This window comes from Anastrepha obliqua, chromosome 1 (genome assembly GCF_027943255.1).
Source record: "Anastrepha obliqua isolate idAnaObli1 chromosome 1, idAnaObli1_1.0, whole genome shotgun sequence".
Lineage (NCBI taxonomy): Eukaryota > Metazoa > Arthropoda > Insecta > Diptera > Tephritidae > Anastrepha > Anastrepha obliqua.
This window is the reverse complement of record NC_072892.1, coordinates 104863090-104878285: the sequence shown is the minus strand read 5'-3', so window position 1 is coordinate 104878285 and position 15196 is coordinate 104863090. Positions and strand designations below refer to the sequence as shown.

The window sequence follows — 15196 nt, the reverse complement described above, 5'->3', positions numbered from 1 at the left end:
GAGTGGTATTTCGAAAATCCTATGGCCCCAGTACAATAGACGCAGGACGCAGGAAATCCTGCGGACTCTACGCCATTCAATTTCCAAACTTATAGCTGTGCTTATCGTCCCTTGGAGGTTTGGCAGACGCAAAGAAAAATTAGGTTTACCATTTAATCACCATTAATCCCCCAAATTTTCATCAATCTTCAAACTTTTTAAACAGAATTTTTATGATAATTTTAGGTAAGTCGTTCAATGACCCATTGGATTTTAATACAATAGGGAACAAGTTTCAAGTGACTAGCAAATGCCGTTTATTCTTGAAATATTTTTTTATACGGACAGGGTCACACATTTTCCTCCATACGAAGAACGTTCTAGAATTTCTGCAAAATTGCATCTTTGTGGTATATAATTATTGTATATAAATATGTAAACAAATATATGTATTTATTCCAGGATGAGTAGCGCAAATTTGTTGTATGTATATATATAATATTAAATATTTTTCATAGATATCCGCTTGGTGTTTGATTTTAATGATTACTCGCATCTAATCAATATCCGTAAATTTAAATTTCAACGGTATATTTGGCATATTTATAAACATACTTTTGAATGCCTTATCTGTGGGGTAATTAAATTCAATTCGAAAATTTCTAACCAATCTTGCTATGCCCAATTCTATCTCCAACTCACTAACTCTGCGCCCTAGGCAAACTCTTGGGCCAACACCAAACGGTAAAAAGATGAACGGATTACTCGGTCTTAACGCTTGCGCACCAACTTTCTCGGTCACGGAATGGTCATCGTCTGCCTTACTCGGCCGTAGCCAACGTTCTGGCAAAAATTCCAAAGGTCGCGGGTAATAATTTTCATTCGCCAATAAAGTCGAGGAAACCAAGTTTACCATAGTGCCTTTAGGCACTCTATAGCCACTCAAGACCACATCATTTTGTATCGCCCGAACTATGCCGACGGACAATGGATACACTCGCATTGATTCCTTGATGCATGCACGCAGATAGGGAATGTTTTCTAGTGCATCCGCTGTGAAATCGCCGTCTTTTTGTGGTAAGATTTGATCTACTTCGGAACGCAATTTTTCCTGTTTCTCTGTATTTTTTGCCAAGCAAAGGAGAACACCTGCGACCATCGAGGAAGTCTATTAGTAAATTAAATAAATTATTATAAAAAAAAAATTCAATAAAAATGCGAAACAAATTTACCGTATTAACGCCCGCCACCAGCAAATCCATGGCTGTTACAGTCGCTATTTTCTGATCGATGTCCAAGAGCTTCTCGAACGCGTTCTTCTCATTTTCCGGCCGCTGGAAGCCCCGTTGCTTTTCAGCCTCCAGTCTTGCGATTCCATTTTCTACATATTTCAATGATAAATTATGTATATCATCCATGGCTTGCATTAGACGTCTGAATTTCGGTGTAGACACGCGTCGCCATAGTGATGGCTTCCATTCCAAGTCATAGGCGAGCGTAAATATAGTATTCAAGGCGGGAATCATTTCCAAAGCATCTGCGGAATTTTCGCTATCATTACGTAACAAGCCAAGTTGCTTGTCGAGTGCCACAACTGCTACTGATTCCAGTGTCCAGCGTTTTAGATAATCTTCAAAGTCCGCTGGCATTTCCAGCGTCTTGCAATCACGTATTAAGCGGATTCTGCGAATGGTAAAATAGGGTAATATTAAACAATAATGGTAGGATAAGAATTAACCGGCAGAAGTGATATGCAGATGTTTTTCAACATACCTATCGATGAATTCCTGATTCACTTGGGCCATCTTGCTGAAATACTTGTGAACATTTTTTGGTTGCATTAGCAGTGGATTTAGAATCGAACGAAATGAACTCCATTGCTCACCGTGCCTGCAGGATTAACATGGAATACATCCCTTTACTTGCATTTATTCTACTCTGAGGAATTACTACTCGACAATTTTCGATACTCACGTGGTCATAACACCCTCAGTGCCTTTGTAAAAATCTGCATGGCGGGAATTTCGATGATACCGTAACGTTGCAAACGGCCGTATTGGCCAGATACCTTCATTGCGAAACACACATGCAAAGTCCTCAGGATTGTGTGTCACCACGATATTGGGACGACCCATCACTGCTGGTACGATGAAAATATCACCAAAATCTTCATGCATTGCCCTTTCCAATTGATTGGAGTCTAGTTTATAATACCGGCCGCCGGGCAAAAATTTACATATAAACCCAAAAACCCCCTCTTTAGGCAATTCGCTGAAGGGACGTGCTCTCTGCCATTCCAAGGATGCGTCCGCAGGCTGGTGGATGTTTGGACATACATTTACTGAAGTGACAGCAGGTTCATGCTAATGATATAGAAATAATGTTAATGTTCATTCATTATTTAAAAGTTTTTATGCTGACACCGTGCAACAACAGAAGCTAGACCGAAGTTTCATTAATATTAGGTATGTATATAATATTTTCCGACAGTGTACCTATGCAGCAATAAAACACGAGATGGATTTGCAAAAAGATAGCTCGCTTTTTTTACGTCATACTAAAGTTTTCGTGTTCCGGCCTAAATTGTTTTCAAATAAGTGCAAAAAATGGTTAAAAAATATGTTTGAACGAAATAATAGCTAAGACATATACATTAATATATATATATGTAATTGGCACGTACACCCTTTTTGGGTGTTTGTTGTTGTTCCACAAATGGAGGGACCTACGGTTTCAAGCTGACTCCGAACGGCAGATATTTTTATGAGGAGCTTTTTCATGGCAGAAGTACACTCGGAGGCTTGCCATTGCCTGCCGAGGGGCGACCGCTATTAGAAAAATGTTTTTATTAATTTTGCTTTCACCGAGATTCGAACCAACGACCTCTCTGTGAATTCCGTATGGTAGTCACGTACCAACTCTTTCGGCTACGGCGGCCGCCAATGGGTTAACATATTCCACGAAAATATTTACCTTGATACAAATGTATACAAATGTGTGTTTAAACCTTTCATTGCGCTCATACATATTTCTTCACCATTTTTTCACTTTTTTGAAAACAACTTAGATCGGTATATGAAAACTTTAGTAGACCAAATCTTTTATTATTGAAATGTTAACTAACTTTCAAGAAATGTGGCTGGTTTGAGTTGCCATAAAATTTTTACACAGTGTTGTTTTTATGTACTTGTGAATTTGTGCAAGAAAGAAACAAAACAAAAAATATCCAGGACAATATAAGGCGTTTTTTTGAATTGTAGCAAATTTTCCAAAAGAATAGCAAAATTTTGAAAAAATTCGAAAAGAATATTATTTCATGCGCTGCTACCATCTGACCAAACTATTGATGTGGATTTCCACTGTAATTCATTGATGAGGTTAAAGCATTTATGCCAATTGAAGCGATCTCACATCTTTGATGGCACTGTCAAAATAGCAAATTTTTTCTCTATGTCTGAGATTTCAATAATTTACTGTACCGAAAGAGTGAGCTCTTCTTCCTGAATCTGGACATCCGCAGAAATAGTGGCAAAGACTTTCTTTCATCCCCTTCGCCTGACAGCTTCTGCAGATGGGATTGAAAGGAATGTTGAGTCCGGCTGCATGATCGTCTACCTTTCAGTATAAGGGTATTAGTAATACGTGAAATGTTTGAGCAAGAGCAGAAAAGATTAAGAACGAAAAGGTACAAGCATCGCGATAGCCCATGTTTGGTTTTATATCGAGAAATACCAATACCAATGAAAATTTGTGTTTTGTAATCTGCTCTTGCGTTATTATAGTATTATTCTGCCTATTGTAAAATGTACTGTTCACATTAAAAGGAGCTGTGTACACCACACCTGTTTCATAAGCAGTTAGTTGCCCACAATGTTCAAAATGTACTGGGTTTTCGCGACATGAAATCAACAGCGCGATCACGCTGCTTGAGACTCAGACGGGTAATAGATATCTGTAAAAAGAGTTAAAACAGTGATTATGCACTGTTGGAATAGATAAAAAATTATCATTCAAAATGGCAAATTTTTGGTTTCATTGAAAAATATTAAAAATATATTTTTACCCTCAACTTTGTTATAGAACTGTTTTGACTATCACTATTTGAAACCCAAATTGATTAGAAAAATGAGACAATTTATGTTTCTGAATTATTACAATAGTTATTCGCAAAATAACATATAATTATTCTGGTATGTGTAAAAAGGAGCATTACAATAGCAACAACGTGGTCAAAAATAAATCTGTGATTGGTTCACTTCAAAGCTGAATAACTTGTTGGGGTGTCATCGAAAAGCAAACTTGAATAGTAACTTTCGAATTTAAATTTTACTTTTTTCTACACTCGAAAATAAAGTGCGCAGGTTTTAAACACCGTTTGTTGAGCAAAACAAAATAAGACTCGTTGAATTCCCTTATTGATGTATGTATGTGAGTGTATGTAGACTATTTCACTTGATTACAAATTGTTTCATTCCAAATATTTTGACAATCATGTGGTGCTGGGTTGGTTGAAGTAAAAAAAACTGGAGCATACAGTTAAAAAAATCCTTAAAAAAGCAATTGATAAAATAAAAAACAAATAATTTATGCCACTGATCGCACCCAATTTGACTGTGCCGTTAATTTCAGCAATGCAATGGTGGCTTCACTTATGGCCCTCCTTAAACACTGTTACCTATTAAACGTATGTCGAAAGGTCATGTGGAAGAACAGTCGATCTCTAAATGTCTAATTAACACATACACAGTCTTTAAGGCAATTTTCAGGGGAACTCTGCTGAATATACTACAAAATATTTTCACATTTCATACACAAATTCGCAGTGTAAGGCTTATACATATGTATGTGGGTGTGTAAGCACAAAACCACGTATTTCTGTTAAGTTATTCACCTGCTTTGTTGCCTGCAATCGCTTTGTGATCATTTTGAAATTTTTTCGGATACCGAGTTCGTTAATCGCAAAACATTTCATTTTCGTGTAAAACATTTTTAAATTCGAGTTCTCAAGACCAAACGCTTTCGCTGCTGCAGCTTAACTAAATATTTGTTTTGGTATACAATTTGATAAGACTTTATGAAAGCGTTGGGAAACATACATTTTTGTATATCTACATGTGCTTAAGTGTGTATTTGGTTTTATTATTTACGAATTTTGTTTTGGCATTTCTCATTTCATTTTATTTGATAATTGCAGTTGCACAGAAATTTTGTATTTTGGCTTATTTTACATGCGATGTACCCTACACATTGCATTTTTGCTGAAATTGATCCTACGAGAATCGTAACAAGCGGATGTTTTTGGAGATTGCCTTCTTAATGGTCAGCAGCCTTTTTGCTGCTCCTTTAAATCGCTCCAAAATGGGGCATCCATGCGCAGCGTTCCGAGTATGACAGTAAATATGGTAATCCTAATAACCAAATGTTAAAAGTATACTTGTTGGCGATTGCTGTAACTACAAAATTGACACGAGCATTTCCAGTAAAATATTATCAGAATTCGAAGATCGTTCATAAATAAATAAGTGTAAATGTATACCGAAGTTAAAAACATTGCCGGCTTTCCCGAATGAAGCACGAAAAATATCTCTAAAGCAAGATCTATAGGCTATTGATTTGTTTGTAGCAAGCTGAATCAGTTTTAAGGAAAAGTAATGTTAATGTATCAAAAGCCACGATTCGTGGACGCTTACATGCAGAAGACCTCAAATTCCGGAAGACATTGAAAAAATTGCTGCCTTAATTTCTTTTGTAGCATGGCGCATTATTTCATTGAAACCGAAGGTAAAGCTACAATTTCGGTTCACAAGAAATTGGTTGACTGTGTAGCACACGCCTCTGATCGAAATGGCATTTGTAGTAGCATTTAAAAAAAAACATATTTAAATGATATCCCATATCCCATATACATTCCAAACTGCCATTCTTTGCATATAAAGGCTGATTAATTTAGAGGTATCGGATTTTAAATTGAAATAAAATAGCGAAAATTCAAATGGATTGGGCAAACTTTATTATTTTTGTGTAGAACCAGTCATGACATTTAAAGATAATCCCTTTCAAATGTTGTCCGCAACTGCGTCGTAATTCGGCCATCCATAAACACCAAATTTGAATGACTCGCTGTAGGGTTTCAGTCGGTATCTCGTGAATAACTTTAGTAATGGTGGCTTCCAATGTCTCAATTCGAGCTGGTTTATCCACAAAGCATTTAGACTTTACATACCCCCACAAATAAAAGTTCAAAGGTGTGATTTCACACGGTCTTGGTGGTAATCCAATGGTCCGAGACGAAAGATAAATAAATTTCTCACCGAAACGACAACGCAGTAAATCCATTGTTTCACGGGCTGTATGACAACTGGCTTCAATTTCTGGTATCAAAAAGTCATTTAGCATGTCGCGATAGCGTTCGCCATTCATTGATAAATTAACGCCTGCCTCGTCTTTGAAGAAATATGGGCCGATGTTTCCTGCAGTCCATAGGTCGCAGTAGAACGGTTGTTTTGAATGGATGTAGTGGCTGTTCTTGAATGGTTTCGAGCTGCTCCTCAGCCCAAATACGGAAATTTTGCTTATTAGCGTAGACATTAAGCCAAAAATGGTTCTCATCGTTTGTACACCATAAGTTGGCCTGAGCGTGCGATGATTATTTTCACAGACCATCGATTTTCGTAATAGAATTGTACGATTTGTAAACATTGTAAACTTGCAGTGTACTTTTTGGAAAAGAGTTTCTAATAAAAGTTTATATGAAAAATGTAAAATATCACGCATAGACTCTTTCTTAATGAAATCGTCAGTAAGATTTGTTGATAAACTGACATTCATAGAAAATGAACTGATAAACAAATATCTGTCAAAGGCAAGGGAAATATCATTACCTCTAACAGAAAAACATTTATCACCAATATATTTAAAAATACTAAATAATAATAAGATGTTACATATAAATAGTAAAGCAATATATAATATTATCATAGGCGATACAATACTTACAACTTCACCGATGAAAATTTAGTTTATAACATTGATCAATTTATAGCCAAATAAATTATAGAAGTTTAATATACGTTATCTCCTTTTTAAGCCCTTTTTGGGAGAATATAAATAAGTTTTAAAATTATGCCAAAGACATACAAAATAATAATCATAACCTATTGTATACTGTAAGCGTCAAAATAAAGTGTACAGAGATATATTTTACAAAAATTATATCGATTTAGTATTTTGTTGATTTTCTTTTTTACTTTGATAACGGAAGACAGTCTTCGGGGCATCGACTCAACTAGTTTTTTTGTCACGTCAGATTAAATTTTATCCCACTCTTCCTTTATAGCGAGTTTCAGCATATCCATATTGGTGATTGTCCTTTTCCGGATTTGGTGGTCTAAATGCTCCCACAAATGTTCAATAGGGTTTAAGTCCGGTGACTATGGAGGATGATCCAATGTCTCAGGAGTACGATAAATCAGCCATTCTTTTACTATTTTTGTTGTGTGCTTGGTATCATTATCTTGTTGAAAGGTCCAAGATCCCTGCAAGTCTAATTTCTGCACACTGGTTAATAAATTATTTTGTAAATAATTCAGATAATTTCAATAATTTGTAAGTCGTGTGTTAACTTATACATAAATACATACATATGCCCATACTTATTTATTCACTATATTCCACTCAAATGTTTTCAATTAATTAAAAAGTCATACAAGTTTTCATTTCCTGCCTTTAATCAATATCAGTCAATTTAAACCTTAACGGTATGTTTGGCATATTGATTAACACACTCTTGAAAGCGTTATCGGTGGGATAATTGAATTCTATGTTAAAATTCCTAACTAATCTTGCTATTCCTGCCTCCACTTCCAATTCACTTATTCGACGCCCCACACATACTCTAGGCCCAAAACCGAATGGCAAGTAAACGAACGGGCTGCTCGGTTTTAAAGACTGTGCACACTTGGTTGCTGCTGCTGTATTCGGCTCGTGGTCTTCCTCACCAGATCGTAGCCAACGTTCCGGCAAATATTCCAAGGGTCGTGCAAAATAACGTTCGTTCGCTTGTAAAGTCGAGAAAATCATGCTCACCAAAGTACCTTTAGGCACACGATAACCGCTTAAAACGAGATCGTTTTGTGGCACTCGCATATTTCCGATCGCGATTGGGTAGACGCGTAGTGATTCCTTAAGGCAAGCGCGTAGATAGGGAATGTTATTCAATGCATCTGCTGTGAAGTTGCTATTCTTTTGTGGCAGAACACGCATTACTTCTGCGCGTAATCGCGCCTGTTTTTCGGGATTCTTCGCCAAACATAATAGAGCCCCTGCAACTAAGCTGGTTGTCTGTTAATAAATTAACTGCATTTATATTAGTAAAAAAAAATTTAAAATAGTGTGGGTGAGGAAGGAAAATACATAAATTCTTTACCGTATCCACGCCCGCCATCATCATATCCATAGCCATCACTGCCGCTACTCTGTCATTTCGCTTTATCAACCTCTCCAAAACACTCTTCTTGTGCTCTGGTTGTTCGATGCCTTGCTGCTTTTCCACCTCTAGTTTTCTAACTGCCTCCGTCACAAATTTCCATGTTACACTTTTGATATCATCCATTGCTCGCATGAGACGTCTAAATTTTGGTGTGGCTACCACCCGCCACAATGTAGGCTTGTATTCCAAATCGAAAGAGAGTTCCATGAAATCATTTAAGGCCGAAAAGAGTTTCAAAACTTCTGAAGAATTTTCACTGTCATCTCGCAGCAAGCCAAGTTGCTTGTCAAGTGCTACAATAGCAACCGACTCCAGGGCCCAACGTTGAAGATATTCCTTAAAATCGTCTGGCATTTCCAAGGTATCGGGGTTGCGTATTAAGCGGATTCTGCGGACAGTAAATTGAATAAAAAGTTGCATATGCACGATTATCGGGAGTGTCGTCTTAAGGACATTATTATTTGGGGTATTTCTTATTAATTTGGATATATGATCAGATGTTATTAATTTTGTTTTTTTTTTTTTGCCTATACGCCCAATTTCTTTAAATGTTAGATCAAGGTCCCGATTTATTTTTCCTATTTTTAGCTTACGGTTATGTAAATTAATAAAAATCGTAAATACAATTTTTACCAAGCTCTGATAGCGAAAAAACCTAAATTAAAATTTTTAGTTGGAAATACACTTTATTGTTCAGTGCAGTCTCCCTGAACATCAATACACTTGTTCCAACGAGATTCCAATTTATGAATTCAATCTCTGAAGTGAGAATCTGGAAGGGCTGCACATTCCGTTTCCAGGCTGTTATGACCTCATCATTTATTGAAAAATTAATTTTTTAGGTCTGAAAATAGATTGAAGTCGCTAGGGGCTAAATGTGGTGAATATGATGGGTGCTCTAACGATTCGAACTTTAATTCACGGATTTTAGCCATTGTCAAAGTGCGCTTGTGACACGGTGCGATGCCCTAATGAAAAATATTTTTTTTCTTTTGCAAACTGAATTTTTTTCACGAATTTTTTCCTTCACCTCTTCTAAAAATTTACAATAATATTCAGAATTTATTGTTTCGCACCACTCTTTAGGATCTTGTTTTAATTTAGAATCATGGTGATAGGCCTAAGTCTCATTCATGGTGATGATTCGATGCAAACAAAATTCACTTTATCCTTTAAATGCTCTAATTATTGCACACAGCTTTCTGAAACCCAAAAATTTTAGTCAACATGTTGCTTGCACTGCCGAATGAGATGTCTAAGGCTTCTACTGCTTTCTCTTTTAGTCACTCGACGATTCCCCAATACGATATTCTGTATTTTTTCTAAGATCTTTGGTGTTGTTGCTATTATTGAACATCCTTAACGTGAATCTTCAAGGTTTGTACAACCACATTTAAATTCAGCAATCCATCTTTCTACTGCACTGATTGATGGCGAAAAGCCCTTATCCACTTCCAACATTTGTTCACAAATTTCTTTTTCCCTTGGCTTTAAAACTTCCGAAAATAAACATCCAATCCGCACGATACTTGATTTTTTCCATTGTAGAGAATACTGTGACACGTCGATATTAAATGGCTTGGTAAATTGACAGATTGAAGGTCAAATACTCATTTTTATATATATATTTTTTAGGAGTTTGTTTTAAGAAAATAAAATCCGATCGTTTTAATTTCATATGTAAATAATTGGCGCGTACACCCTTTTTGGGTGTTTGGCCGAGCTCCTCCTTCCATTTGTAGTGTGCATTTTGATGTTGTTCCACAAATGGAGGGACCTACAGTTTCAAGCTGACTCCGAACGGCAGATATTTTTATGAGGAGCTTTTTATGGTAGAAATACACTCGGAGGTTTGCCATTGCCTGCCGAGGGGCGACCGCTATTAGAAAACTGTTTTTCTTAATTTTGGTGTTTCACCGAGATTCGAACCTACGTTCTCTCTGTGAATTCCCAATGGTAGTCACGCACCAATCCATTCGGCTATGGTGGCCGCCCATTTTTTTTTTAAGAAAATAAAATGCGATGGTTTTGATTTTATAGTATGTTATTATTCAAATAGTATACAAAAACAATTTTTTTTTTTTGACATAGTATTTTATAGTAGTGTGGCACCAAAGTAAAAAAAAGGTGGCTTGTCAAAAGGATTTTGGATCTTCAGAACATCTGGTTGAACTGAAATTTGCATCAGTTATTCCACACTTCAGTAGTTCTGGCAGGTGCTACTTTCGTCTCTTTTCAGCCTTAACTGTCCATACTACTGTCTGATTTCCTTTTTTTTTTAAAGTCCGCCATTTGGTTATTTTTCAAAAAAATATTCGCATTGTAGCACCTGCAAGAACGACAAGCCTACAGAATAATAATCAGTTTAACTTTTTCGTTTCAGATCTCCTGAAGAGCCAAAACCCTTTTGACAAGCCAAATTTTTTTTTCTTTGGTGCCACACTACTATAAAAAAATAAGTAAAACAAAAAGAAATTGCTTTTGTATACTATTTGATGTCAATAATAACATACTATAAAATCAAAACGAACGCATTTTATGTTCTTAAATTCCTAAAAAATATCTATAAAAAATGAGTATTTGACCAGACTACTTCCATGAAATAAAACTTATTGAACAACCTGCTATATGGGGAGTGTTTATGTTGTTATGTGTGCATGTCGGCGTTTGTGATTTATCCGTAGTAGATATGCTACACCATACCTGTTTCTTCTTCAGACTGAGTGACTTGGCTTGTAAGCTGGTTTTTGATCTCTGCTTGTGAACATGGCAACGTATGGCAGCAATAACTATGAGGAATAGGCTGGCATCCTATGTGACAAATTCAGTACTGTTTTATATGGAAGAAAATGCTCAACATCATTTGTGAAAAAATTCCCAAAAATCAACGCGATCTTTGGGGGACTTCACTACAATTTTTATATTATAAATGAATGAGCTATACAACTGCTTACCCAGAGGTTTTATAAAGGTTCTAATAAAAAAAGTATTTATGATAAAGTTTTGAAATTTGTTAAATTGTTGTGAATTTTCTAAAAAGTATGGAAGCTTGATTTGTAAGGTTTTTATTATAAAAGGTTTTCCAATAAGAGGTGTTATTTTGATATTCAAAGAAAAATGCTATTTTTTAATATAAATGATCGGGTGTTTATTTCATTATAAAGAGAAAGGTATGCCGTTAAAAGTGGCAAATAACATCAGGCAAATGACCACCACGATCACGCTTACAGAACAATATCCTTTTCATGAAATTTTCCATTGCCGAATTGCAAAGTGGCTGCCCTATGTCGTCGATATCGACCCTGGGCTGTTGGCGCAGACCTTCTCTTTCACGTGGCCCCAAAGAAAAAAGTCACAAGGTGTTAAGTCACAAGATCTTGGTGGCCAATTCTGATTACCTCTTTGGGAGATAACACGGTCCGGAAACTTTTCCCGTAAAAGATCAATGGTTTCGTTGCTTGTGTGGCATGTAGCGCCGTCTTGTTGAAAATAAACGTTGTCCAGATGAATACCATCCAATTCCGGCCATAAAAAATCGTTAATTATCTCTCGATAGCTTTTCATATATTTAAATAACACCTGTTATTGGAACACTCTTTACAATGAACTATACTTTCATAAACAATTCTCGAAAAAAATTAACCCGAAAAATATTCCGAATATTGAAAAAATCACAAAGTGACTTCATACAAATGTGTGTATGTAGGCATTTAGTGTTTATCACTTAAAATATATGTATGTATGTACTTATCGACAAATTCCTGATTCACTTGTGCCATTTTGTTGAGATACATATTCGTGTTCTTCGGCTTCATAAGTATCGGATTTACAATCGTACGAAATGAGCTCCATTGCTCGCCATGTCTGCAAGTATTGAGAACGTCACATTTACAAGAAAACATATTGTTTACATTGCTTCAAACGTACGTTGCTATTACACCTTCTACGCCCTCAAAAAAGTCCGCGCGCAGCTTATTGCGATAATAGCGTACAGCTTCCGAGAGTGGCCTTATCGGCCATGCACCTTCGTTGCGAAAAAGATTTTCAAAATCGTCTGGATTGTGTGTCACTAAGATGCTGGGTCGACCTGGCATAGCTGGCATGAGGAAAATAGGTCCATAATCCTTCAGCATAGCCGTGACTAGCTGACTGAAATCTAATTTGGAATACGGGCCACCTGGTAAAAATTTACTTATGAACTTAAATGCGCTAGCTTTAGGTATCTCGCTAAATGGACGTGCCCTCTGCCATTCCAAGGCTACATCTGTTGGTTGGTTTTCAGTGGAGAGATTGCTGATGCATGATTGCTGATAGAGCTGGGCCTATTAAAATTTTCATATATGGTATATCTATGTATATATGGCATGGAGTGTACCTACATATATATATATTTTTAAAGATTATTCACCCAGAAAAGCAATCTTACTAGGTCACGTAAATAAGCACAATATCACACATCCGCACATGTGTAGATGTATAACAATACACAGATGTATATATTGTAATATGGTATGTGTATTAGAGCGGATCGATTTATTAACTACATTTTTTATACGTTCGTTAAGAGTATCTATTATCGCTTACACCTTTTTGCTATATATAACACATGGGCTATGGAGAAAATAATAAATAAATCCGTTGTGGTATGTACCATAAAATTTACCTTTTTGATAGCCAGGCAGCAATCAAGGCTCTTAACTTTTCCGGGCTACATCTAAACTGGTGCCGGAATATCTTGATAAGCTGAATATCTTAGGCAAGAACAATCAGGTCCGTATCCTATTAGTTCCATGATTTCCACATAGAATTACTGGGCACGAAATGGCAAATAAATTAGCTAGGAAAGCGACAGTCTCCCCATTTATAGACCAGAGCCATTTTGTGGCACACGAAAAGGTAACTTCTCCTCTCTTATTTACGAAGTAGAGGAAAGACAAAGAAGTTCATACTGGGACAATCTAACAGATTTATCGTAATCAAAGTCAATGAGAGCGCTTGAACCTAAACGGGTTTACAAATTGTGTGGAGTTAAATAAGAATAATTTTAGAATTAACACAGGAATTCGAACATGAGACTGTAGATTTAATCATCATCTTACTAAACTGGGAATATACTCCAGTGGAACTTGCTGGTTGCGTACGGAGGAAGATGAAGCCACCTAACATGTGATTGCATCGTGGCCAGCACTGACGCATAAGCAATAAAAATATATTCTACTAGAGGAGGAAATAAAGTTCAATAAAACAGGACATGAAGAACCATTTGCCGTTCGGAGTCGGCTTGCAACTGTAGGCCCTTCCTTTTATGGAACAGCATCAAAATGCACACCACAAATAGGAGCAGGAACCCGCCAAATACCTAAAAAGGATGTAAGCGCCAATTATATACCTATATGTATATAAAACAAGGTAGATACTAAAATTTATTGAGGAATTTGAGCCAGGCTAAATACTCCAAATCCATGAAAGGGGCACAATAGATATTCCAAGTCAACGATACTTACAAAAAAAACTGAATACAATCTTTTTTTTTTTTTGAATATGTGTGGGCGGATAAAACTTTTTCTGGACTATGTTTTGGCAACTGACGTATTGTACTTTATTAGCAATTCTAAATTTTACTGACAATTTTACTCAAAAAAGTCACTGGAAGCTAAAATTGATTTCGAGCTTCATTATTTTTAAATTTAGTTATTAATCTCCGACAATTTATTTATTTTAGATAATAATTTTGTTCAAACCCACTGTTAGGACGTTCCTTTTTGAATTCATAAGTCGCTCACTACATCTAGCATCCGCTTATTTGCTTTAAGCTTAACGAATGGCCAATAGTAAAATCGATCGTCCTAATGCGCATTCCCTTGCGCTTAGTGTTCACTTAGTAAGTATTTTGATTAATTTTTAGAAGACGCTTCAGATTCACCTGCTTTGCTGCTAACAAACGTGAAGTGGTTGCTTTGATATTTCTTGTTACGCTTCCTCCTTTGCGCGCCGTTACAAAATTTGCTTTTACGGAAAGCATTTTTAAGCTTAAGATAAGTAACTTAAATCGACCACTGTTCCAATTCAACTGAAAGTCCCTTTTTGAATCAGTTTGGAATGGCTTTCGGCGGCCACAAACTCACATACTCCCAAACAAGAAGTTTTTGCGAACATCCAGCTGTAATCTTATGTATATGTAAGTATTTATATGTGCTCCAATTACTCTCGATTTCCATATTTACTTACATATATATATATTGTATGTTATCAGTCATATATAATCATGCACTCAGGAATATATCGGTTTATTTGAAAGCTAAAATAAAAGCAGAAAAAATTATATATGTCATATGCGCGGTAGCGACTCCCTTTTCCTCTGTTAGCACCAGCTGGTAGCGCATCGAGTACTTTCAGAGCCGGAGCGTTTGTATCCATTCGGATGACATGAACCAGCCAACGTAGCCGCTGGATCTTTATTCGCTGCGCTATGTCTATGTCGTCGTAAAGCTCATACAGCTCATCGTTCCATTGCCTGCGATATTCGCCGTTGCTAACGTGCAAAGATCCAAAAACTATCCGTAGAATCTTTCTCTCAAACACTCCAATCGTCGCTTCATCGGATGTTGTCTTCGTCCACGCTTCTGCGCCATACGTTAGGACGGGCATGATGAGAGGCTTGTAGAATGTTAGTTTTGTTCGTCGAGAGAGGACTTTACTAATCATTTGCCTACTTAGTCCAAAATAGCA

General features: G+C 36.4%; 2 protein-coding genes across 2 annotated transcripts; both read right to left on the bottom strand.

The window, feature by feature from the left end:
- Positions 1 to 412: 412 nt before the first annotated feature.
- On the bottom strand, positions 413 to 4994 carry LOC129253099 (cytochrome P450 CYP12A2-like). Its single transcript, XM_054891345.1, has 5 exons — positions 4871 to 4994; positions 1954 to 2342; positions 1753 to 1869; positions 1212 to 1662; positions 413 to 1147 (listed from the first exon to the last, which is right to left on the bottom strand). Exons 1-5 carry the CDS (start codon positions 4964 to 4966, stop codon positions 536 to 538), a joined length of 1665 nt encoding a protein of 554 aa, XP_054747320.1. The 5' UTR covers positions 4967 to 4994; the 3' UTR covers positions 413 to 535.
- Positions 4995 to 7704: 2710 nt separating this feature from the next.
- LOC129236352 (probable cytochrome P450 12a5, mitochondrial) lies at positions 7705 to 14489 on the bottom strand. Its single transcript, XM_054870697.1, has 5 exons — positions 14391 to 14489; positions 12395 to 12789; positions 12215 to 12331; positions 8405 to 8855; positions 7705 to 8319 (listed from the first exon to the last, which is right to left on the bottom strand). Exons 1-5 carry the CDS (start codon positions 14487 to 14489, stop codon positions 7705 to 7707), a joined length of 1677 nt encoding a protein of 558 aa, XP_054726672.1.
- Between the last annotated feature and the right edge of the window lie 707 nt (positions 14490 to 15196).

Excerpts from the sequence above, each read along its gene's own strand:
- LOC129253099 (XM_054891345.1), bottom strand. The coding sequence starts at position 4,966 with ATGTTTTACACGAAAATGAAATGTTTTGCGATTAACGAACTCGGTATC. Across the intron at positions 1,663-1,752 it reads AATCAGGAATTCATCGATAG|AATCCGCTTAATACGTGATT; the intron begins GTATGTTGAAAA and ends TACCATTCGCAG. Across the intron at positions 1,148-1,211 it reads TGGTGGCGGGCGTTAATACG|ACTTCCTCGATGGTCGCAGG; the intron begins GTAAATTTGTTT and ends ATTTACTAATAG.
- LOC129236352 (XM_054870697.1), bottom strand. The coding sequence starts at position 14,489 with ATGCTTTCCGTAAAAGCAAATTTTGTAACGGCGCGCAAAGGAGGAAGC. Across the intron at positions 12,790-14,390 it reads GTTTGTTAGCAGCAAAGCAG|GCCCAGCTCTATCAGCAATC; the intron begins GTGAATCTGAAG and ends AAATTTTAATAG. Across the intron at positions 8,320-8,404 it reads TGATGGCGGGCGTGGATACG|ACAACCAGCTTAGTTGCAGG; the intron begins GTAAAGAATTTA and ends ATTTATTAACAG.